At 40.7% G+C, this 24,684-nt stretch overlaps 2 protein-coding genes across 2 annotated transcripts in view; both read left to right on the forward strand.

The window, feature by feature from the left end:
- The first annotated feature begins 2,258 nt into the window (after positions 1 to 2,258).
- Positions 2,259 to 19,699, forward strand: LOC138356811 (micronuclear linker histone polyprotein-like). The gene is made up of 3 exons (XM_069313137.1): positions 2,259 to 2,570; positions 18,495 to 19,563; positions 19,689 to 19,699. The coding sequence occupies exons 1-3, from the start codon at positions 2,259 to 2,261 to the stop codon at positions 19,697 to 19,699; spliced, it is 1,392 nt and encodes a 463-aa protein (XP_069169238.1).
- The window catches only part of LOC123767454 (mucin-2-like), a 6,831-nt gene continuing 659 nt past the window's right edge, over positions 18,513 to 24,684 (forward strand). The window contains exons 1-3 of the mRNA XM_045757142.2: positions 18,513 to 20,053; positions 21,187 to 21,435; positions 22,690 to 24,684. The exon at positions 22,690 to 24,684 is cut by the window's right edge and continues 659 nt beyond it. Of these exons, the coding sequence (XP_045613098.2) occupies positions 19,723 to 20,053; positions 21,187 to 21,435; positions 22,690 to 24,684 (2,575 nt within the window). The 5' untranslated portion in view covers positions 18,513 to 19,722. The remainder of the gene's footprint in view (positions 20,054 to 21,186; positions 21,436 to 22,689) is intronic.

Consider the following 24,684-nt stretch of genomic DNA (forward strand, 5'->3'; position numbering starts at 1 on the left):
GTTATTCTTCTCTTACATTCCTCAACTATAGACATGAAGACTGGGTTTCGACTGTTTAAGGACTCCAGTGCTCCTCGGCTATCGACAAATACAAAAACATTTTTGTCGTCATGACGTACTTCCTCCAAACACGCCAGAATGGCCTGCAGTTCAGCTTGTGTGGATGATATATAATTACTTAGCCGGAGTTCAATTATCCTGTCCACAGTCCCAAACTCCGTATATTCCCTTATTAGGACACCACACCCTGCCCTGCCATCCTCCGCCACCGACCCGTCGCAATATACATGTAAACTGTTGCCTCTTGGTAACCGAGATATCATGCTTCCATACAAACACCGTAATTGTCCCGGTTCATGATGAATCTTTTTCACCTTGAGGGGTACAATTTCGACGTCTATTTTCTGTACTTTCCAGGGAACAGACATATTACACTGTCGAGAGGGTTTACAGCAGTCAAGTACATCGTATTCCCTGAGGTCATGAGCTAATCCCCTCGTGTAGCGTGTCTCCCTCAGTTTCCTGGAAGTGTGTACGTCACTCAAGCAGGTCTGAACGCTCTCAAACAGCTTATCCCCTCCTTTTCTCCGCATGAAACGAATAGCTACTCTAGTGTTAATGTCACGGACTCTATCACACACTCTGTAAATTTAATTCCATTCTCATTATTTCAATCATTGCATTTCTTTGACATCCAAGAATAATCCTCATAGCCTCGTTCTGTATCAGCTCTGTTTTTTTAATTCTGCCTTGGCCTGTGTAAGACAAAACGGGTGCTGCGTAGTCTATCAGGGACCGAACAGTGCTTATGTATAACATCCGTAAGATAGATACCCCAACACTTTTACCAGAAAAAGCCAGTGCTTTTAGAGGATGCAGACGGGCTTTACATAAGGTGCTGATATGATTTATTTCAGCATTTTTACTCTCACATGTGTATCCAACATACATGCCCAGATACTTGTACTTCTGAACACGGCTCAGTTCCACACCATTTAGAGTAAGTGTTATATTTCTTCGTTTCCTATACTCATATTTGGTTTTATCTGCATTTATAACTAAGCCTAACTTGTGACAGGTTGTACCAAGTATGTTAAGAGCAGTTTGAATTTTGTTCCCGGAAGTGCCTTGTATAAAAGGTTATATGTTACTAGTGGGGATCAAGCCCTAAAGTTATTGATTGGCATGATCGATCTAGGCCTCGATTATTGCTCAGTGTTGTTGGTCTGGTGGTGGCAGCGTAAAGGTGACCCTAGGGTTTTGCTACAAGTCTATGTCACGTCATACGGGTTGTAGAATCTTAAGTCGTTCAATCGTGTTACTTGTGGGGATCAAGCCCTAAAGTTATTGATTGGCATGATCGATCTAGGCCTCGATTATTGCTCAGTGTTGTTGGTCTGGTGGTGGCAGTGTAAAGGTGACCCTAGGGTTTTGCTACAAGTCTATGTCACGTCATACGGGTTGTAGAATCTTAAGTCGTTCAATCGTGTTACTAGTGGGGATCAAGCCCTAAAGTTATTGATTGGCATGATCGATCTAGGCCTCGATTATTGCTCAGTGTTGTTGGTCTGGTGGTGGCAGCGTAAAGGTGACCCTAGGGTTTTGCTACAAGTCTATGTCACGTCATACGGGTTGTAGAATCTTAAGTCGTTCAATCGTCTTAAGACCACGTGGGGTGGGGTCGGCTCAAGTGAAAGTTTTGGGGTCTCTTGGTACAGAGAACAAAGTTTACACGCCGTGCCATGCCCCGCCATGCCGTGACCCCGCCCTCAGTCCCGTGCCCGGGCGTGCGGATCGTGCCATGCACGTGTGGCTCCCCCTTCCGTACGAGGGCGGGCGGCGCCGCTCTGGTGGTGTCGCCCACGTGGCCAGGCTCAGTGGCGTGCTTACCCTAGGCGTGGTCCCTGGGGGCACCCTTCGCCCCTTGCGTGCGGGCTCCTCTACGGCCGGGGGCGGGCTGCGCCACTGTGGTGGTGTCGCCCATCTGGTCATGGCTCTCAGGGGCTTGCTTGCCCGTGGCGAGGTCCCTAGAGGCTCTGCTTCGCCCTCGTCCTAGTGGGCGCCTGGGCCACGAGGCATGCACGTGCGGGCTCCTCTACGCCCGTGGGCCGGAGTCCCCCACGCCTGGTGGTGTGGCCCATGCGGACAGTCCTATTGGTTTCCTTGCCTAGGGGGCGTCACTGGGGCCCGGAGGTGTGCACGGCGTGGCCTAGTGTCCGTGCCTGGGATACGGCGTGGGCCACGTGGACGGGCTCATTATGGCTCTCACGCCTCTGGGGGCTGCTTTAGGGGCTTTGCCTCGCCTCTCGCCCGGGCTGAGGGGCACGGGGTGTCGGCGTACTGGACTCTCGCCCGCCACTGAGGGCCTCCTTCAGGTTGCGACCGGGTCTGGGGGCCACGTGGAGTGCACATGCAGGCTCCCCCTATGTCCCGTCCCGGCTGCGGATGTTCCGGCGGAAGTGGTTCCCGCCGATGATCCAGCAGTCGAAGGCTCAGCTGGCGGTGTTCCAGCTGAGCATGCCCTTCCCGCCCTCAGTGCCGTGCCCGGGAATGCGTGTCGTGCAATGCACGTATGGGTCTCCCTTGCACGAGGGCGAGCGGCGCCACATCTGGTGGTGTTGCCCGCGTGGCCTGGCCCAGTTTATTTATTTCGTTATTTATTTCCTACTTTAATAAAATCGAGAATTACCTCAGTTCCGAAGAATCGATTCAGTCGAATCCAGCCAATTATTCTTTATTAGTGTTATCCTTTATAGTTATTATTATTCTTTATTATAATCGTCATTAATCTATTCTTAATTATTGGATAGAGAACAACTGCTGTATCACATTACTCGATGTCGTATAACATAACTGAGCAGTGCGCAAGCGATTGTTAATCACTGGCTGGTTTGTCGCCCTTACTATTGTTATTCTTCATTGTTATTATTCTTTATTATTTATTCTTTATAATTAATTATTCACCCAGCTGCTGAAGTTCCGGCTGGCGTGGCCCAGCCGATGGTCCAGCAGCTGAGGCTTCAGTTACTAAGAATCTTTACTTTAAGAAATGGTTAAGTTTTTATTTATGCTTATATTATCTTTATTAAGATCAAGAATTACTTCGGTTCCGAAGACTCGATTCGGAACAATACTATCAATTATTCCTTTATTATTGTCTCCATGGTTATTATTCTTTATTATTATTACTCACTATTATAATTATTATTAACCCAGCTGCCAAACGTTGGTCCAGCAGCTGAGGCTTCAGTTACCATGAATCTTTAATTAAGAATCGAATACCTTTTCTCTGTGTCTATATTATACTTTAATAAGAACATGAATTGCTTCAGTTCCGAAGAGTCGGTCCAGATGTATCCTATCAATTATTCCTCGTTTTGTTATTCTTTATTGTTATTTCATTATTAGTGCTGGGCCTCGCAGCCGAATGAACAGCGCTTGGGGGTCGTAGCCCTAAGGGCCCAGGTTCGACTCCCGGCGAAGGCGGAAACAATTGGGAAGTTTTCTTTTCATCTTTATTATAATTATTAATAACCCAGCTGTTGAAGTTCCGGCTGGCGAGGTCCCAGCCGATGATCCAGCAGCTGAAGTCCCCAGCTGCTGAAGTTCCGGCTGACGAGGTCTCAGCCGAAGATCCAGCAGCTGGCGCTCCAGTTAATAAGAATCTTTACTTTAAGAAAAGAAGAGCTTTCTTTATGCTATATTATCTTTAGTACGATCAAGAATTCTTCAGGCCCGAAGAAGAATGTTACTACTTGGACAAACAGGAAAATCCTTACAATTACGAATGTTCCAACATGCTTATAGTATAAGAACTGCCCAAAAGATTGATTGATGAAGATTAAGCCACCAAAAAGGTGGCACGGGCATGAATAGCCCGTAAGTGGTGGCCCTTTTGAGCCGTTTCCAGTGTTACGACCCTGGGTTCTTTAGTTGAAACCAGAGGTCAAAATTGAGTTATTAAACTTAACTATAGTATAGCTGAACGCAACCCTATGCGTCATTGTCTGTATCTTCCCTGCCAGACGTAAGACTATTATTGTTTCTCAAAGAGCATTTAAAGACTGAGCTGGGGGTTGATTATTAAATAATAACATAGGCACCAACTTTGCTTACTAATACTTTCTAATCATTTGTAAAGTAACAATACGTTGCATAGGGGAAGATCTTTAATGTGCTTAGCTGCACGATCAATTAGGCTCCTTCCGGCACCACGACATGCGGGAGGCCTAGCTGGTCGCTAGGAGCGTTCTTCTCTGGCTGGCGTTCGTGGGGACGAGACCTACTCTGTGGCTGCACCCCTACTCTCCTCCCTTCTCTTCTTACTTATTTCCCTTACCTGAAGTTCCTGTACCATTAAGTTAAGTACTGTATGGTGTTTAAGTGTGCCTACTCTGGTAGTAACGATTGGTGAGACCTGGGGGTAGTATTTGCCAGTGTTTGGGTACCCCTAAGTGTTGTGTTTTGTATTAGGGTACCACGTAGTGTCTCTACCCTAAGCTGCATCCAGCTTCAGTGCTTATCCAGTAGTACTTTACCCTAGCATGTTCTCAGTGTAAACCTTGTATCCTGTCTATGTGGACCAAGGCTTTTAACGTAAGATAGTATCAATAATAAATTATGGTCTTAATATATAATAATAATAATAATAATTAAAATAAACTATTTGGGAATATATATATATATATATATATATATATATATATATATATATATATATATATATATATATATATATATATATATATATATATATATATATATATATAAGCCTATACTTGCATAAACCACATATAGATTATATAGATTAGATTATATAGATTAGATTATATATATATATATATATATATATATATATATATATATATATATATATATATATATATATATATATATATATATATATATATATATATATAAATATATATATATATTAGTATATTTTGGTAGCAGTCTTTCCTGTAGACATAAATTATTAAATATGACCGAAAAAGTAAGATTAATAATTCTAACACGAATTTTCTCAATCTTTCGTACATTTCTTTTCACTGTTGGAGGTAAATCAAAAATCAATTCTCCAAAATTCATTTTTATTTCTAGTCTGACGCGACACGAGCGCGTTTCGTAAAACTTATTACATTTTCAAAGACTTTAGTTTACAAATACACAACTGAATAGAACTTACGCATCTCCGATTTTATATCTACATTTGAGAGAGGTGGATGGGGTGAGGTGGCATTAATAGGGTATTAATTTCATCAACACAAGACAGAACAAGAGGTGGCATTAATAGGGTATTAATTTCATCAACACAAGACAGAACACGAAACAATGGGTATTGAATAGAAGTGATTGTAGAAAGCCTATTGGTCCATATTTCTTGATGCTTCTATATTGGAGCGGAGTCTTGAGGTGGGTAGAATATAGTTGTGCATTAATTGGCTGTTGATTGCTGGTGTTGACTTCTTGATGTGTAGTGCCTCGCAAACGTCAAGCCGCCTGCTATCGCTGTATCTATTGATGATTTCTGTGTTGTTTACTAGGATTTCTCTGGCGATGGTTTGGTTGTGGGAAGAGATTATATGTTCCTTAATGGAGCCCTGTTGCTTATGCATCGTTAAACGCCTAGAAAGAGATGTTGTTGTCTTGCCTATATACTGGGTTTTTTGGAGCTTACAGTCCCCAAGAGGGCATTTGAAGGCATAGACGACGTTAGTCTCTTTTAAAGCGTTCTGTTTTGTGTCTGGAGAGTTTCTCATGAGTAGGCTGGCCGTTTTTCTGGTTTTATAGTAAATCGTCAGTTGTATCCTCTGATTTTTGTCTGTAGGGATGACGTTTCTATTAACAATATCTTTCAGGACCCTTTCCTCCGTTTTATGAGCTGTGGAAAAGAAGTTCCTGTAAAATAGTCTGATAGGGGGTATAGGTGTTGTGTTAGTTGTCTCTTCAGAGGTTGCATGGCGTTTCACTTTCCTTCTTATGATGTCTTCGACGAAACCATTGGAGAAGCCGTTGTTGACTAGGCCCTGCCTTACTCTACAGAGTTCTTCGTCGACTTGCTTCCATTCTGAGCTGTGGCTGAGAGCACGGTCGACATATGCATTAACAACACTCCTCTTGTACCTGTCTGGGCAGTCGCTGTTGGCATTTAGGCACATTCCTATGTTCGTTTCCTTAGTGTAGACTGCAGTGTGGAAACCTCCGCTCTTTTCCATGACTGTTACATCTAGAAAGGGCAGCTTCCCATCCTTTTCCATCTCGTAAGTGAAACGCAGCACGGAACTCTACTCAAATGCCTCCTTCAGCTCCTGCAGATGTCTGACATCAGGTACCTGTGTAAAAATGTTGTCAACATACCTGCAGTATATGGCCGGTTTCAAGTTCATGTCGACTAAGGCTTTTTGCTCGATGGTACCCATGTAGAAGTTGCAAACAGGACACCTAGGGGAGAACCCATGGCGACCCCATCTACTTGCTTATACATGTGCCCATCCGTGCTCAAGAAGGGTGCCTCTTTAGTACAAGCTTGGAGTAGTTTCCTCGGAATATTTTCTGGTATGTCAAGAGGAGTACAGGCTGGATCACGAAAAAAACGAGCTGGAGCTCCAAAAAACCCAGTATATAGGCAAGACAACAACATCTCTTTCTAGGCGTTTAACGATGCATAAGCAACAGGGCTCCATTAAGGAACATATAATCTCTTCCCACAACCAAACCATCGCCAGAGAAATCCTAGTAAACAACACAGAAATCATCAATAGATACAGCGATAGCAGGCGGCTTGACGTTTGCGAGGCACTACACATCAAGAAGTTAACACCAGCAATCAACAGCCAATTAATGCACAACTATATTCTACCCACCTCAAGACTCCGCTCCAATATAGAAGCATCAAGAAATATGGACCAACAGGCTTTCTACAATCACTTCTATTCAATACCCATTGTTTCATGTTCTGTCTTGTGTTGATGAAATTAATGCCCTATTAATGCCACCTCTTGTTCTGTCTTGTGTTGATGAAATTAATACCCTATTAATGCCACCTCACCCCATCCACCTCTCTCAAATGTAGATATAAAATCGGAGATGCGTAAGTTCTATTCAGTTGTGTATTTGTAAACTAAAGTCTTTGAAAATGTAATAAGTTTTACGAAACGCGCTCGTGTCGCGTCAGACTAGAAATAAAAATGAATTTTCGAGAATTGATTTTTTATTTACCTCCAACAGTGAAAAGAAATGTACGAAAGATTGAGAAAATTCGTGTTAGAATTATTAATCTTACTTTTTCGGTCATATTTAATAATATATATATATATATATATATATATATATATATATATATATATATATATATATATATATATATATATATATATATATATATATATAAGCCTATACTTGCATAAACCACAAGTGAAGATTAACAATCTTTGGACAACACCCACCAGTGGGACTCGAACCCAGAAAGCACAACTACCTTCCAGTAGCTGCCATAACTAGTATGCTTTAACCCACTACACCATCAGACCCTACAAAAGAAGTAGAGACTTCGAGATATATATACATATCAAATATCTCCACTTCCCGAGGGCACCAAATGAGTGTGAGGTTAGTCTGCATTTTTCGTCAAGCCACTGTCAATGTGAGAGAACTCGTGTCCAGCTTATAAGCCTATACTTGCATAAACCACAAGTGAAGATTAACAATCTTTGGACAACACCCACCAGTGGGACTCGAACCCAGAAAGCACAACTACCTTCCAGTAGCTGCCATAACTAGTATGCTTTAACCCACTACACCATCAGACCCTACAAAAGAAGTAGAGACTTCGAGATATATATACATCTCAAATATCTCCACTTCCCGAGGGCACCAGATGAGTGTGAGGTTAGTCTGCATTTTTCGTCAAGCCACTGTCAATGTGAGAGAACTCGTGTCCAGCTTATAAGCCTATACTTGCATAAACCACAAGTGAAGATTAACAATCTTTGGACAACACCCACCAGTGGGACTCGAACCCAGAAAGCACAACTACCTTCCAGTAGCTGCCATAACTAGTATGCTTTAACCCACTACACCATCAGACCCTACAAAAGAAGTAGAGACTTCGAGATATATATACATCTCAAATATCTCCACTTCCCGAGGGCACCAGATGAGTGTGAGGTTAGTCTGCATTTTTCGTCAAGCCACTGTCAATGTGTGAGAACTCGTGTCCAGCTTATAAGCCTATACTTGCATAAACCACAAGTGAAGATTAACAATCTTTGGACAACACCCACCAGTGGGACTCGAACCCAAAAAGCACAACTACCTTCTAGTAGCTGCCATAACTAGTATGCTTTAACCCACTACACCATAAGACCCTACAAAAGAAGTAGAGACTTCGAGATATATATACATCTCAAATATCTCCACTTCCCGAGGGCACCAGATGAGTGTGAGGTTAGTCTGCATTTTTCGTTAAGCCACTGGGCGCAATTTCTTAACTGTAGCCTCTGTTTAACGCAACAGTAAAATGTGTACTTGGATGAAATAACGATTCTTCGAGGCAGGGGATCGTATTCCAGGGACCTGCCCGAACGCTACACGTACTAGTGGCTGTACAAGAATGTAACAACTCTTGTATATATCTCAAAAAAAAAAAAAAAAAAAAACTTACAGTGGAAACAGGCCTCCCATCCTGTCAGACTCTGGGGCCTTGGCGTGCGCACAGCAACACAAATTGCTGTACCAGCGTTCCTGTCCTCTTCAGTGGGGTTTGACAACTTGGTGAAGGAAATCCTCCCTGAGCACCTAGTTCAACAGGCAGGGGTACATGATCCCAGCTTCACAGACTGCACAACCAAATTGGTCTCTCTCGCAGGACCAGCACCCCAACCACCGCCTTCTGAAGCCTATAAGCAATCCAGCTGGGATCGCCCCATTGCCGACCAAGAAGCTGCGACTTTGCTAGAAGCTGCGACAACACCACATGACACTGCCCGACTTAGAGCTGTGGCAGCTCCCCATGCAGGTGATTTCCTATTAGCAACCCCATTGTCAGCAACCGGCACCCGTCTCACACCACAGGCCCTCCGAATTGCCGTGGCTCTCCGCCTTGCTGCCCTATTCCACACCGAATACGGGTGTATTTGCGGCGAGGCAGAGACCGACATATACGGACGGCATGGCCTTCTCTTCCAAAGGACAGGAGGATGGCATGCAAGACACGGCGAGGTCAATGACATTAAGAGAAGCCTTACCACAGCCGGTTGTCCAGCAGAGAGAGAGCCCCGTTACCTAATGTCCCACAACTCTGATGAGCCTGTCGGTTGCCCAGACGGAATCACCGTGAACCCCTGGAAGAATGGTAGACAGTTGGTGTGGGACTACACTTGCGTTTCAACTTTAGCCAATACCTATGTTGACTTCAGTGCTACACAAGCAGGAGGAGCTGCCAATCACCGAGAAGCGGCTAAGTCACGTAAATACAAAGACCTTGAGCACCACTACAATTTTGTCCCCATTGCCTCAGAGACACTTAGTGAATGGGGTAAAAGTGCTGCTAGCTTTTTGAAGGAGTTGATTTCTAAGCTAATCAAAACAACTAGAGACCCTAGAGCTGCCAGTTTTCTTTTTCAGCGCCTTAGTGTGGCAATCCAGAGAGGAAATGCTCACTGTATTCATGGTTCCTGCCCGCCATCTGAGGAGCTGGAAGAGCTGTTCAACTTGTGACAAGCAGCCTTGTACCCTGCATATATTCAATATTGTAACTTTTTTTTTGTGTAATGACATTTTCAGATAAAGTTATATATATATATATATATATATATATATATATATATATATATATATATATATATATATATATATATATATATATATATATATATATATATATATATATGTATATATATATATATATATATATATATATATATATATATATATATATATATATATATATATGAGGAACACAAATGCGATATATATATATATATATATATATATATATATAAATATATATATATATATATATATGAGGAACACAAATGCGATATATATATATATATATATATATATATATATATATATATATATATATATATATATATATATGTCGTACCTAGTAGCCAGAACTCACTTTTCAGCCTACAATGCAAGGCCCGATTTGCCTAATAAGCCAAGTTTCCATGAATTAATATATTTTCTCTAATTTTTTTCTTATGAAATGATAAAGCAACCCATTTCATTATGTATGAGGTCAATTTTTTTTTATTGGAGTTAAAATTACCGTAGATATATGACCGAACCTAACCAACCCTACCTAACCTAACCTAACCTGTCTCTATAGGTTAGGTTAGGTTAGGTAGCCGAAAAAGTTAGGTTAGGTTAGGTTAGGTAGGATAGGTAGTCGAAAAGCAATTAATTCATGAAAACTTGGCTTATTAGGCAAATCGGGCCTTGCATAGTAGGCTCAGAAGTGAGTTCTGGCTACTAGGTACGACATATATATATATATATGTCGTACCTAGTAACCAGAACGCACTTCTCAGCCTACTATGCAAGGCCCGATTTGCCTAATAAGCAAAGTTTTCATGAATTAATTGTTTTTCGACTACCTAACCTAACCTAACTTTTTCGGCTACCTAACCTAACCTAACCTATAAAGATAGGTTAGGTTAGGTTAGGTAGGGTTGGTTAGGTTCGGTCATATATCTACGTTAATTTTAACTCCAATTAAAAAAAATATCCTCAAACATAATGAAATGGGTAGCTTTATCATTTCATAAGAAAAAAATTAGAGAAAATATATTAATTAAGGAAAACTTGGCTTATTAGCCAAGTTTTCATGAATTAATATTTTTTCTCTATTTTTTTTCTTATGAAAAGATAAAGCTACCCATTTCATTATGTATGAGGTCAATTTTTTGTTATTGGAGTTAAAATTAACGTAGATATATGACCGAACCTAACCAACCCTACCTAACCTAACCTAACCTATCTTTATAGGTTAGGTTAGGTTAGGTAGCCGAAAAAGTTAGGTTAGGTAGTCGAAAAATAAATAATTTATGAAAACATGGCTTATTAGGCAAATCGGGCTTTGCATAGTAGGCTGAGAAGTGCGTTCTGGCTACTAGGTACGACATATATATATATATATATATATATATATATATATATATATATATATATATATATATATATATATATATATATATATATATATATATATATACATATACATATGTCGTACCTAGTAGCCAGAACGCACTTCTCTTCCTACTATGCAAGGCCCGATTTGCCTAATAAGCCAAGTTTTCATGAATTAATTGTTTTTCGAATACCTAACCTACCTAACCTAACTTTTTGGGCTGCCTAACCTAAGCTAACCTAATCTATAGAAATAGATTAGGTTAGGTTAGGTAGGGTTGGTTAGGTTCGGTCATATATCTACGTTAATTTTAATTGCAATAAAAAAAAATTGACATCATACATAATGAAATTTGTACCTTTATCATTTTATAAGAAAGAAATTAGAGAAAATATATTATTTCAGGAAAACTTGGTTTATTAGGCAAATCGGGCCTTGCATTGTAGGCCGAGAAGTGCGTTCTGGCTACTAGGTACGACACACACACACACACACATATATATATATATATATATATATATATATATATATATATATATATATATATATATATATATATATATATATATATATATATATATATATATATGTATGTATATATATATGCTCCTGCAGATGTCTGACATCAGGTACCTGTGTAAAAATGTCGTCAACATAACTGCAGTATATGGCCGGTTTCAAGTTCATGTCGACTATGTTGACATGAATTTGAACATATCATGCAGGTATGTTGACGACATTTTTACACAGGTACCTGATGTCAGACATCTGCAGGAGCTGAAGGAGGCATTTGAGCAGAATTCTGTGTTGCGTTTCACTTACGAGATGGAGAAGGATGGGAAGCTGCCCTTTCTAGATGTAACAGTCATGGAAAGGAACGGAGTTTTCCACACTGCAGTCTACACTAAGGAAACAAACATAGGAATGTGCCTGAATGCCAACAGTGACTGCCCGGACAGGTACAAGAGGAGTGTTGTTTACGCTTATGTCGACCGTGCCCTCAGCCACAGCTCAGAATGGAAGCAAGTCGACGAAGAACTCTGTAGGGTAAGGCAGATCCTAGTCAACAACGGCTTCTCCAATGGTTTCGTGGAAGACATCATAAGAAGGAAAGTGAAACGCCATGCAACCTCTGAAGAGACAACTATCACAACACCTATACCCCCTATTAGACTATTTTACAGGAACTTCTTTTCCACAGCCCATAAAACGGAGGAAAGGGTCCTGAAAGATATTGTCTGTAGAAACGTTATCCCTACAGACAAAAATCAGAAGATACAACTGACAATTTACTATAAAACCAAAAAAAAACGGCCAGCCTACTCATGAGAAACTCTCCAGACACAAAGCAGAACGTTTTAAAAGAGACCAACGTCGTCTATGCCTTCAAATGCCCTCTTGGGGATTGTAAGCCTCAAAAAACTCAGTATATAGGCAAGACCACAACATCTCTTTCCAGGCGTTTAACGATGCATAAGCAACAGGGCTCCATTAAGGAACATATAGCCTCTTCCCACAACCAAGCCATCACCAGAGAAATCTTAGCAAACAACACAGAAATCATCGATAGATACAGCGATAGCAGGCGGCTCGACGTCTGCGAGGCACTACACATCAAGAAGTCAACACCAGCAATCAACAGCCAATTAATGCACAACTATATTCTACCCACTTCAAGACTCCGCTCCAATGTAGAAGCATCAAGAAATATGGGCCAATAAAAATAGGCCTTCTGCAGTTACCTACTTTTAATACCTGTTTCATTGTTTCGTGTTCTGTCTTGTGTTAAAAGTTTATTTTCACCTCATCCAAAGCTATTGTAACATGTCACTTCACCCAAATGTAGGTATAAAAACTCGAAAGATGTTTAAGCTCTATTCAGTTAAAGTTGTATGTGTTTGTGTGAACTAAAGTCTTTGAAAATGTAATAAGTTTGACGAAACGCGCTCAAGTGTTGCGTCAGACTAGAAATAAAAATGAATTTTGGAGAATTGATCTTTGAATTACCATCAACAGTGAAAAGAAACGTAAGAAAGATCGAGAAAATTCGTGTTAGAATTATTAATCTTACTTTTTCGGTCATATATATATATATATATATATATATATATATATATATATATATATATATGAATGTATAGTAGACAAAATTCAATATTAAATATATAACACTAATAAAAAACAAGCAATCAAATCTAAATATGCAAACGGTGAAGTACAAACGTCTGATAAGCAATCAGCTTGGAAAGAAAAAACGAGATTCTTGATTAGTTACAAGTCCAGAGTGTTATTCGATACAATGCACGTTCTATGTACACATTTTGATTCATCACGAAATGACCCGAACACCTGTAAGGCAATGCCGCAGGTGAAGGCACAGATGCACTCTCTGCTTCTGTATAAATGCATTGCCGGTTTTTGAGTGTCAGAGTTTGCTCTTCAATGGTCAGGGGAGGTTGTGGGACTGAGCTCTCAGCCCCCGTTGGAGCCCTCATCGGTGTAGTCCTCTGCAGCAGCGACGGTAGAGTCAAGAGCCGCGACACTCCTACAGCCACAGCTGCACACCACCAGCATGAAGGCTTTGGTTTTGGCTGGTGCTGTCTTCTGCATTTTTCTTCTGTTACAGGTATGGACGAACCATTGAAACTTGACCCAAACATACGCCATTACAGAGAGACTTTTGAAAATGACGAAACATTAATTTTTTACTCGAGCACCGTAGTTGGCTTTCTGGACCCTTGCTTGCGTATGTTTTTTTTTTTTTTGGTTATCTAATGCAACAAAGAATTTATTTCTTTATGCTGCTTTACAGTTTGTCGAGTTTGTTTGTTTTCTGTAAACTGTCTAGAGTTTACCACCATGAATGTTCAAACTTAAATTTGTCCAATTTTAACTTAATTCTTTTTGATAGCTTTAATCATTTTGTTATAACATTTGTTTATATTTTTTATTTACTTAGATCCGCCAGTGGAACCTTCAGTGGATCCTCCTATTGTACCTTCACAGTTATATGACCCCTTCTACTTTCATAGTTATACGTTCATTGTTCTAGTTTTATAGTGATATGTCCCCTTGTTCTACATTCACAGATATTCCCTTGTTTTTCTTCCACATCTTCCTTGTAATAGAAAACTATAAATTATTATATAAATATAAATATTGCAAGTTATTGGCAATAATTTGTAACACTTATAGTTATTATTTTGCTGTACATCTTCAGCTAATAAACAATAGTTAAAAACATACAGCTAAAATCCTTAATATGGAGCATAAAGTGTTACTTTGAATACTGAGGGAACAGTATTGTCAACATGCATTGAGTGATATTTGTTCTTAAGAGTTGCATATAATTGGCGAGAAGATTACTTGTTGGTCAAACCTGAGATAGTTATTGTAAAGTTCACCAGAAGTTGTGGTCGTTGTGTTATTCGGACGGCTCAAGGAGTCTTGCTTCGGTATGGTAGCTCTCTCCTCTATTAAATTACCAATGAATTCTTTGAGTCTACGTGGAAGGCTCCAGACAAGGTAAATTCTAACTATCAGCATACCGAGTAAAAGCTTACGTCGTGAAATATTTTGGTACCAGTTAATTTACCTGAATTAACCTGATGATGGTAATCATCTCTAATGGCCTCGAAGGGAACAGTAAGCCAGTGCCGTGTAGGCAGAGGATTAGAATAAGGACCGCGTTACCGACAACAAAGTAAAAGCTTTGCTAGTTAATGCATATGACGTTCATGGAGCTTTCTTACCATGAGAGTAGGTAAATGTTGAAACTGTATACGTGAATATTTTCCTGCGAGAGTATGTAAATGCTGAAGTTTTACACGAGTTTACTCTCTTGAGAGAATGTAAATGCTGAAGTTTTACACTTGTTTACTTTTCTGTGATAGTAGGTAATAGCTGACTTTTTACGTGTGTTCTAGACACTGGTGCTGGTGTATGCCATGCTGGCCTCCTGATTTATCCTGACGTGAGCTGTTACCTTACTGACTGTGCTCCAGGTAGGATGAATTCCTCCACCACAGATTGTTAATTTGGCTCTTATAGTCTAGTTTCCTTTGTGCTTGACTATACAGTACATCCATTGGTTGGATACATCATGCTGCACCCTCAATATTGATCCTTTGGAGCCGTGGTAGGCGCAGTTGGGTTACAGTCAAAAGGTCCCGGGATCAATTTCAGCGGCAGAACTGAAGGATATAGGCAAAGTTTCCTTTCACCTGATGACTCTGTTCACCTAGCAGTAAATAAGTACCCGAGAGTAAGTCAACTGTAGTGGAATTATATCCCGGGGGAAGATCAGTAGTTGACCTGAAAGAGCCTAATAAGCCCAATAAGACCTTGATAAGCCTAATAGGCTTCCTATCCCGACCAACAACCATCTCCTATTTTGTGAAGCATTTCATTCACCTGTCTCTGTGTCATTACTCCTCCTCCATCATTGAACTCTGGGGAAAGTCGACTGGACATCCCAGTGGTATGACACATTTGCGTCTTTCCATTTGGCCAATTTTTCCAAGCACATGATTTCCCCTTGCAGGATTTGTACTTTATTCAGTACCTAGCAGTCTTTGGGACGTGTTATGTCAGTAATATATTCTTGCAGGTTGACTTTGGTAGAATGTAAGTCTCTCCAGTTTTGCTACCTTAACCGTTACTATTATATATTCCAATTCAAATTTAAATATTTATTCAGGTCAAAGTACATACATAGAAGATGAGTTGCAAATAATTTTGGATTTATAGATAGAGCTAGTACACATAATGCCTAAAGCCACTAATTCTCACAGCGTTTCGGGCAAATATGCTTAGTGAAAGTTGTCTGTGTGGACTAAGTTGAACTGTGGAAGACGAACCTTGCATGACTCTTGCTGAAGCTTGTGTGGGCTTCGCTGGACTCATATGTTCCGTTGTCTGGCTTCAGGAGGAGCAATGCTTGACATTGACTGGTGTGTGAGATGCTCTGTACACTCTACTCTCACAGTGTTGTCAAATGGATGGACACTGTGTAACCTCGGTGGCCTTGATAGCAGTGTTTTCAGAAATGTTTGTTTACCTCACCTCCAGTCTTCTACCACCATCCTCTTACCTTGTCTTCCTTCTTCCCTCTCTTCAAACATTCCTCCTTTTTCATTCTCTCCCTATCTCTGTATGTCTCTGATTCTGCCTTTGTCTTTCTCTGTGTGATGTTTATCTCTGAGTCTTTCTGTCTTACCGTTACTCTCTTTGCCACGGTCAACCCGGTCTCTCTGCAGGCCTTTTTTTTATTGTTTACACAGATGGGTACAGTAACAGACGACTGCTGCCTCCTGTTAGTAGGCTAAGAGCTATTCCTTCTCTTCAGCTCATGGTAAGCCTTTCCCACCAGTTTCCCTAGAACATGACCTTCAATCATTTAACAACCAGGACCCAGTCACTGCTGGGTGAACAGAAGCGTATAGTTATAATGACTGGCGCTAGTCAATCCTCCCCGGCCAGGACACGAACCTAGGCCAAATCGCTCGCGTGGCGAGTGTGTTACCACTGCGCCACGAGCCTGTCTGTTTCCCTTTGTTTGTCTGTCTATCTCTGTATTTGTATGCCTGTCTCCATGTTTGTCTCTGTTCTTTTTCTGACTATCTCTGTCTTTCTCTTATAAAAGTAATATAATTTACCAGTCTCCGTGGTCACCGAGAACTTCAACAAGATCTTGTAGATCTGAGGCAAAGTGAAATTGACACCAGTAATTCCATCTATCATCATACTATCATGCAAGAGGAGCCACACATCTATGGATCATCCAATAAAATCAGCAGACTTCTAGATGTTACTACTGCTCGGCTTAGACTCGGTTACAAGTATCTCTGGGAATTCTCATTATCTGCTGATGTAGACCTGACCAAATGTAAACTGTGTCAACAAAATTATTCGCACACCCTCCGTCACTATGTGATGGAGTGCGAAAAGATACGTGAATTTAGAGACAATTCTATAACCAATGTTCCAGCGATGTGTCAATATTTCATTCAAAATGATCTGCTACCAGAAATTTTAGCCAAATATCCCCAGTTTGCTAACTGTAGGTAGTAACTAAGTGATTGTAACCTATCCACCGCTGCCCACTGGATGGGGGGCGGTGTGCAGGACAAACATATAAATTTTGACACTAGCTCTCCACATATGTCAGTTGCTTAATTTAGAACCTGTACTTGAGGTCGATCTCGAACCCATTGTTGATGTGATGACTTATATTGAATTTTGTAACTAGCTCATCAAGATTGTAACTTGCTTAGCTAAATGAATTGTGGGGTTCAGTCCCTGAGCCCATTATGTGCCTCTGTAACCCTTTCCACTACCGCCCACAGGATGGGTATGGGGTGCATAATAAATGAACTAAACTACTAACGTGGTGTAGTGGTAAAACACTCACCTGGCGTTCCGCGAGCGCTTTGTCATGGGTTGGTATCCTGGCCGGGGAGGATTTACTGGGCATAAATCCTTAACTGTAGCCTCTGTTTAACTCAACAGTAAAATGGGTACTTGGACGATTCTTCGTGGGGGTCGTATTCCAGGGACTTGCCCGAAACGCTACGCGTACTAGTGCCTGTACAGGAATGTAACAACTCTTGTATATATCTCAAAAAAAATTGTTTTCCTTTGGTGTGGTAATAGTTCCAATGGCGGGAGGAGCCTAGCCAAGAGAAATATTTACAAATATAATAGTCTCCCGTTGGCTTTGAGGAGCTGTTGGAGCTTGATAAAGGTTTCCAAGCTGTGGGAAGATTTTTCCTCCCACAGGGAAAATTTCCACATATTTTCATGAGGTAAGTGAATAAAATCTCGTATTACCATGTATCACATACCATGCCCTCTGCAAAGTTGGGTGAAGATAACCCCAATCATCTGGCTTCCTACCATGGACAGACAGACAGACAAACAGGCATTTTCTTATAAAATAAATATGTTGGTTCGGGGTCTTGAAGTGGGTAGAATATAGTTATGCGTCAATTGGCTGTTAACTATAACTATATAATGCATAACTATATTCTACCCACATTCAAGACCCCGAACCAACATAGAAGCAGCAAGAGTTACTTCCATTCTTATGTTTTCATACCCAATTTATACCCATTGATTCGTGTTCTGTCACCTCACCCAAAACGTTTATGTCATATCACCTCACCCAAAACAAATAAATAAAAGCATGATATATATATATATATATATATATATATATATATATATATATATATATATATATATATATATATATATATATATATATATATATATATATATGTACATATATATATGAGTGTGTGTGCAACTATATAATCAAACATGACTTTATTGGAAACAATATTCTCAATTACAGGAAAATGTTAATGGAAAAACTAATGAAGCAGAACAGGAGAGAACAGTTCTGGAGCCGCGAGACAAGAGAGCCAGAGACTCTGGCCTGGAGGACCATTATATAAAAGGTGACCACGACGACAGTAGTTCTGGCAATCCCGAGGGACGAGCAAGAGTTCGCAGAGCCAAGAATGAACAAAAACGACGTCACACTAAGAGTAAGGAAGAAGCTGACCGTGTCAATAATGATGGTGAATCACAAACTCAAAAACTGAGTAAAGGTTCCTGGACAAAGAATGAAGAAAAACGCCGCAATGTACAGAAAAAGACAGAACCGAACTTTAAGAGCAGAGGGGCGCGTGGAGGTAGCAAGGAACGCATTTCCGTTGGAGCTGGCAGATACAAGACTATGGGAGGAGGACAAACTGTCAAGAAAGCCGCTAAGGGAAGGAAAGTTACTGGCAAGAAAGCCGCTAAGGGAAGGAAAGTCACTGGCAAGAAAGCCGCTAAGGGAAGGAAACTCACTGGCAAGAAAGCCGCTAAGGGAAGGAAAGTCACTGGGAAAAAAGCCGCTAAGGGAAGGAAAGTCACTGGCAAGAAAGCCGCTAAGGGAAGAAAAGTCACTGGTAAGAAAGCCGCTAAGGGAAGGAAAGTCACTGGCAAGAAAGCCGCTAAGGGAAGAAAAGTCACTGGTAAGAAAGCCGCTAAGGAAAGGAAAGTCTCTGGCAAGAAAGCCGCTAGGGGAAGGAAAGTCACTGACAAGAAAGCCGCTAAGGGAAGGAAAGTCACTGGCAAGAAAGCCGCTAAGGGAAGTAAAGTCACTGACAAGAAAGCCGCTAAGGGAAGGAAAATCACCGGGAAAAAAGTTTCAAAGAACCGAAATGTCGCTGGCAAGAAGGCCAATAAGGAACAGAAAGTCATCGCAGGGGAGAAACAAAATAATATATTCCGTAAGAAATCCAGAAACAAACAATACAAGAAAGACAGCCGTCAACAGGGAAAGTTAATCAAATCAAAGAAAGCAAAATTCAATGATAAACAAAGTAAGAAACAAAAGGCCAAAGCTAACAAACATTCAAAATCTGCAAAAGGTAACAAAAACAAAAGACAAAAAGGCAACAAAAGCAAGAGTGATAAAAAAAATAAAAAGCGAGACAAACTTACTAAAAAACACCATTACAAAGGAAAAGCATCAAAGCAACACAAGACAAATCAGAGAAAACTTAAATCTGCCAATAAAATAAAAAATAATGCCAGACCCATCAAGAAAAGTCAAATCAAGAGTAAAAACGGCCAAAAAAATAAAAATGAAAAAAAATAAAAAACTACAGAAAAATAGCCTGAAAGCAAAAAAGAAAGGTAACAAAACAGCAGTAAAGAAGGCAGGGAAGAAAACAGTAAAGCACTCTAGTACTGGAGCTTCTCATGAATCAAGTGAAAACCATAGTTTTGAGTCAAAGATAAAGTGCAAACCTCATAAGAAGTGTATTCAAGTCGGCGGGAAGTGCCAGAACAAAACCTGCAAGACCAAAGTTGTTGCTGGCAAGTGCAAGGGGAAGTCGTGTGTGTGTTGTCTCTCACGTAAGTTGTGCAAGTGAATGTTCTTTGTCTTAGTGGAATTTACCTGAAGTTATTAATGTAAATATTCATGAGAAAATCACAATAAGATCTTCCAAAGTGAAGCTTAAATTTCTTGAAGTTTAATAGCCTTGCATAACAGCTCTTTTGTGTATTGTTTAGAACTGCCTGAAAGTTGTAAATATAGTTCTAAATACAGTTATTATTTGCAATTTATGTTTTGTGGATTTAACTAGTGCCGATGCGCAGTAAGCTTATTAAATAGTTCACTGTTAATTTCATAGTTTTCGTTCTGTTAAGTGGCAATGTGTTAACCGTGAATGTCCAAGTTTTAATCTGGCCAGGACAACGTCCCACCGTTTTCTGCTCTGTACAGAAGTATGCCAAGTTAAGATGGCTGGCTTCAGTGATCTCAGTTATTTTCCACTTTCACTTTGATCTGTTTATTTTGAAGTTTGTAATGTGTTATGTCAATATTTTGTAGTTATTCATGTTAATTATGTAGTTAGTCCTGTTTGTTTCATTTATCTTGCAGCTTGCCTATAACAGCATAGAAGTTTGTGTTGGTAGCCGTTTTTAAAGAGATATAAAATTCTATGTAAGATGTAGTGGCCATTCATTTTTCTTCTAAACACAGAAATTCATATCAAAGAAAATAATTATAGCCCTTGACCTCCCCATATACTGGAAAGATCTGCTCTTCACTACTAAATAATCTAAAGTCTTCATTCTTGCTCAAGTACACACAGGCTGACAGACATTAGCTGTCCTCGCTAGTTAGCTAACCTTGACGGTGTGAAGTCTGTCAGTCTGCTGTTCAAACACATTAATTGATGGTACGAGGTGATGAAGGATGATCGTTCGTTGATAGGTGTCTGAGAGTCAGGTGTTCTAGCCACAATAGTGACTCTAATTTTTGCATTAGATAATATTTCAAGAACCGCCTTAGACAGTTTACGTGAGTTATTTGAACCAATAAATGTCACAAGCTTCTGACGAACGAGTTTATTGCACATGTGTATTATGTAGGGAAATTATGCTAAGGTTATCCATATTTTTCTTCCAGACTTCAAAATATGAATGCCCTAGATAATTTGGAGTCAGAACTGATAATAATGCTTATTTTTTACAAGCAGCTTGTGCACTGAAACCAAAAAAGAAGTGTAAGATATACAAGGGCGTGTGTAAGAAGAAGTGCGGGTCGACGGAGCGCAAGATAGCCAAAGGCTGCTCCAACAAGAAGTGCGTCTGCTGTGCCAAGGCTTGCAAGCCATTGAGCGCCTGCAATGTTCTCGGTGGTTACTGTGTCTCCAGTAAGAAGCTCTGTACAGGATTGATAAACAAAAAGGGCTGCAAGGGAACCAAGTGTCTCTGTTGTTATCCAAGTAAGTTTCCTTTTTCCTCTCTCCTTTCTCCTGTCTCTCCTCCTTCTCCTCCACCCTCTTCTGGTCCTCCACTTCATTCATTCAAGTGCATTTATATTTATTTTAACAGTTCTACGCATCTTAATTTAAAAGGTCTCTCCACTTCTAACTTCGTATTCAACAGTCAACATTCTCCCGTGTATTATTTTGTAAAGGACAAACTAGTGTGGTCGACTTAGATAACAAATTTTAGCACATTATGTGGTAGTCCTTGAGATGTGACGTGGCTAAACTAACAAGTGATCTATCACTTAACCACAGCATTGCGCCGCCCTTGACGAAGCTGGAAAAAGTTCAGAGGTATGCCACTAGGTTAGTCCCAGAACTAAGAGGCATGAGTTATGAGGACAGACTACGTGAACTGCACCTCACGTCGCTGGAAGACAGAAGAGCTAGGGGAGACATGATCACCACTTACAAAATTCTCAGGGCAATTGACAGGGTGGACAAGGATGGATTATTTAACATGGGTGGCACACGCACAAGGGGACACAGGTGGAAGCTGAGTACCCAAATGAGCCACAGAGACATTAGAAAGAACTTTTTCAGTGTCAGAGCAGTTAGTAAATGGAATGCACAAGGAAGTGATGTGGTGGAGGCTGACTCCATACTTAGTTTCAAATGTAGATATGACAGAGCCCAGTAGACTCAGGAATCTGTACATCAGTTGATTGACAGTTGAGAGGCGGGACCAAAGAGCCAGAGCTCAACCCCCGCAAACACAACTTGTTGAGCAGAACTAGGTGAGCACACAGGAAACAACCCGTAGCAGCTGTCTAACTCCCAGTACCTATTTACAACTAGGTGAAAAGGTGCATCAAGGTGAAAGAAACTATGCCCTTTTGTTTCCCCCTCTGCCGTGGATCCCCGGACCCTAGAACTACGAATCCCGAGCTCTGTCCACTCAGTCGTGAGGCCCACGGCTGTGTGTGTGTGAGAGAGAAAGAGAAAGAGAGAGAGAGAGAGAGAGAGAGAGAGAGAGAGAGAGAGAGAGAGAGAGAGAGAGAGAGAGAGAGAGAGAGAGAGAGAGAGAGAGAGAGAGAGAGAGAGAGAGAGAGAGAGAGAGAGAGAGAGAGAGAGAGAGAGAGAGAGAGAGAGAGAGAGAGAGAGAGAGAGAGAGAGAGAGAGAGAGAGAGAGAGAGAGAGAGAGAGAGAGAGAGAGAGAGAGAGAGAGAGAGAGAGAGTAAAATATTATTAATATTTTCTCCGTTTTAGGAGTGACGACCTCAGTATCATATACAACTACAACTGCTGCACCAAGTACAACTACTGCAGTCAATACAACTACTAGAGTCAGCACAACTACTGCACCTAGTACAACTACTGCAGTCAATACAACTACTAGAGTCAGCACAACTACTGTAGCCAGCACAACTACTGTAGTCACTACAACCAGTGTTGTAGTCACAACAACTCCAGTGAACGTTACAGCATTAATAGCTAATCTCATTAGACAACTCAACAATTTGGTCACAACTCTAAATAGCACACTTAGTGCGGTAACGACTCTTCAAACCCTTCAAACTCAACTTACTACTCTTCTTAACACAATTAACGCAATACTTGGTGGACTAGGAAGGAGGAGACGCAGCATATCACAAGACATTACTTGGCTTCGGGCGATCATCGACAACACAGCAACCGCGTTGACAAATGGAGACTTTACCACTGTTAATAGTCAGCTTTCACTGCTAAATATGGCGCAGACCAGATTGTTTCATATATCTTGCAAAATTAATAGTTCTTCGTCAGTCAATTCACAACTTCTGTCAGACGTACAGTCAGTTCTAGCCAGCGTCAACAAGGCTGTAGGCGCTGGTAATGTACAAACAAACAATTTAAAAAGCCGGATCAACACCCTTCAAACTCAACTCAACCAACTTGGAGGACCCATTATTCCTCTACCTATCGTCCAGCCCGTGCCACCACTGGCCATTTGTCCAGTGAAACTACCGCCCCGACCACCAAACAGAATTCACACTACCACACGTCCCAATACACATGAAATTATAAGAACTACAACAAGAAATATAATACTAGATGATCTCTATTCGCAATTCAGGCGACTGTATTCCGTCTTAAAAGCTATAGATAAAGTAATTATGGCTCTTACTCAAGTTGAAGCTTTACTTAAAAATCTTGCAGCCGCAATTGATGTATCGATAACAGGACACATGAGACAACACATCCCCTCTGAAATTATCCACGGAATTCAAGCTCTCATTAAAGATGCTCGAAATGCGATAACAACAGGAAACACTTCAATTTTATCTTCTGTTCTTTATCAGCTGAATGCTGCAAGAAACACTTTGATCCTAATAATACAGTTGATAGTAAATAGATCATTGATACCGGATCGAGATCTTCAATTAGCAGTTCATTCTAGTCTTAAAACCATCGAGGATGCCATAGCCAATGCTAATGCAATCAGAGAAACAATATTCAGAGAAATTACCGACCTTCAGCGCAACATATTCGATCATGGAGGAACTTCAGTGATTATACCAAGCGTCCCTCCCTTTGTTACATTCCCTACCTTGCCGATCTTTTCTTCTATAGCCAGCATTACAACGCCTCCACCCAGCATTGCAACTACTGCAGCCATCATTACAATTACTGGAGCCTTCATTACAACTACTTCAGTCAGCCCTACAATTACTGCAGTCAGCCCTACAATTACTGCTGCCAGCACTACAATTACTGCAGCCAGCACTACAACTACTGCAGTCAGCACTGCAACTACTGCAGTCAGCACTACAACTATTGCAGCTAGCACTACAACTACTGCAGCCAGCACTACAACTACTGCAGCCAGCACTACAACTACTGCAGCCAGCACAACAACTACTGCAGCCAGCACTACAACTACTGCAGCCGTAACTACAACTATTGCAGCCAGCATTGTAACTACTGCATCCAGCATTGTAACTAGTGGAAATACTGCAGCCAGCATCACTGGTCTCTTAGCACAACTCACCCTACTACAATCAGCCTTAGCTACAATAAACAATTCAATTGTAAATCTCCAAACCCTTCTCCCTCAGCTGAATACTCTTATAGCCGCAATTGTCGCAGCAATAGGAAGAAGGAGAAGGAAACGCAGCGTTCCAGCTGACCTAAAGGGGCTTCAAACGCTCGCCACACAAGTTCTGTTGGCGATAAGCCAAAACGACTTTGGCACACTATCTTCACTGAATGGGCAAATGATAA

This window comes from Procambarus clarkii, chromosome 74 (genome assembly GCF_040958095.1).
Source record: "Procambarus clarkii isolate CNS0578487 chromosome 74, FALCON_Pclarkii_2.0, whole genome shotgun sequence".
In the NCBI taxonomy this organism is placed as follows: Eukaryota; Metazoa; Arthropoda; class Malacostraca; order Decapoda; family Cambaridae; genus Procambarus; species Procambarus clarkii.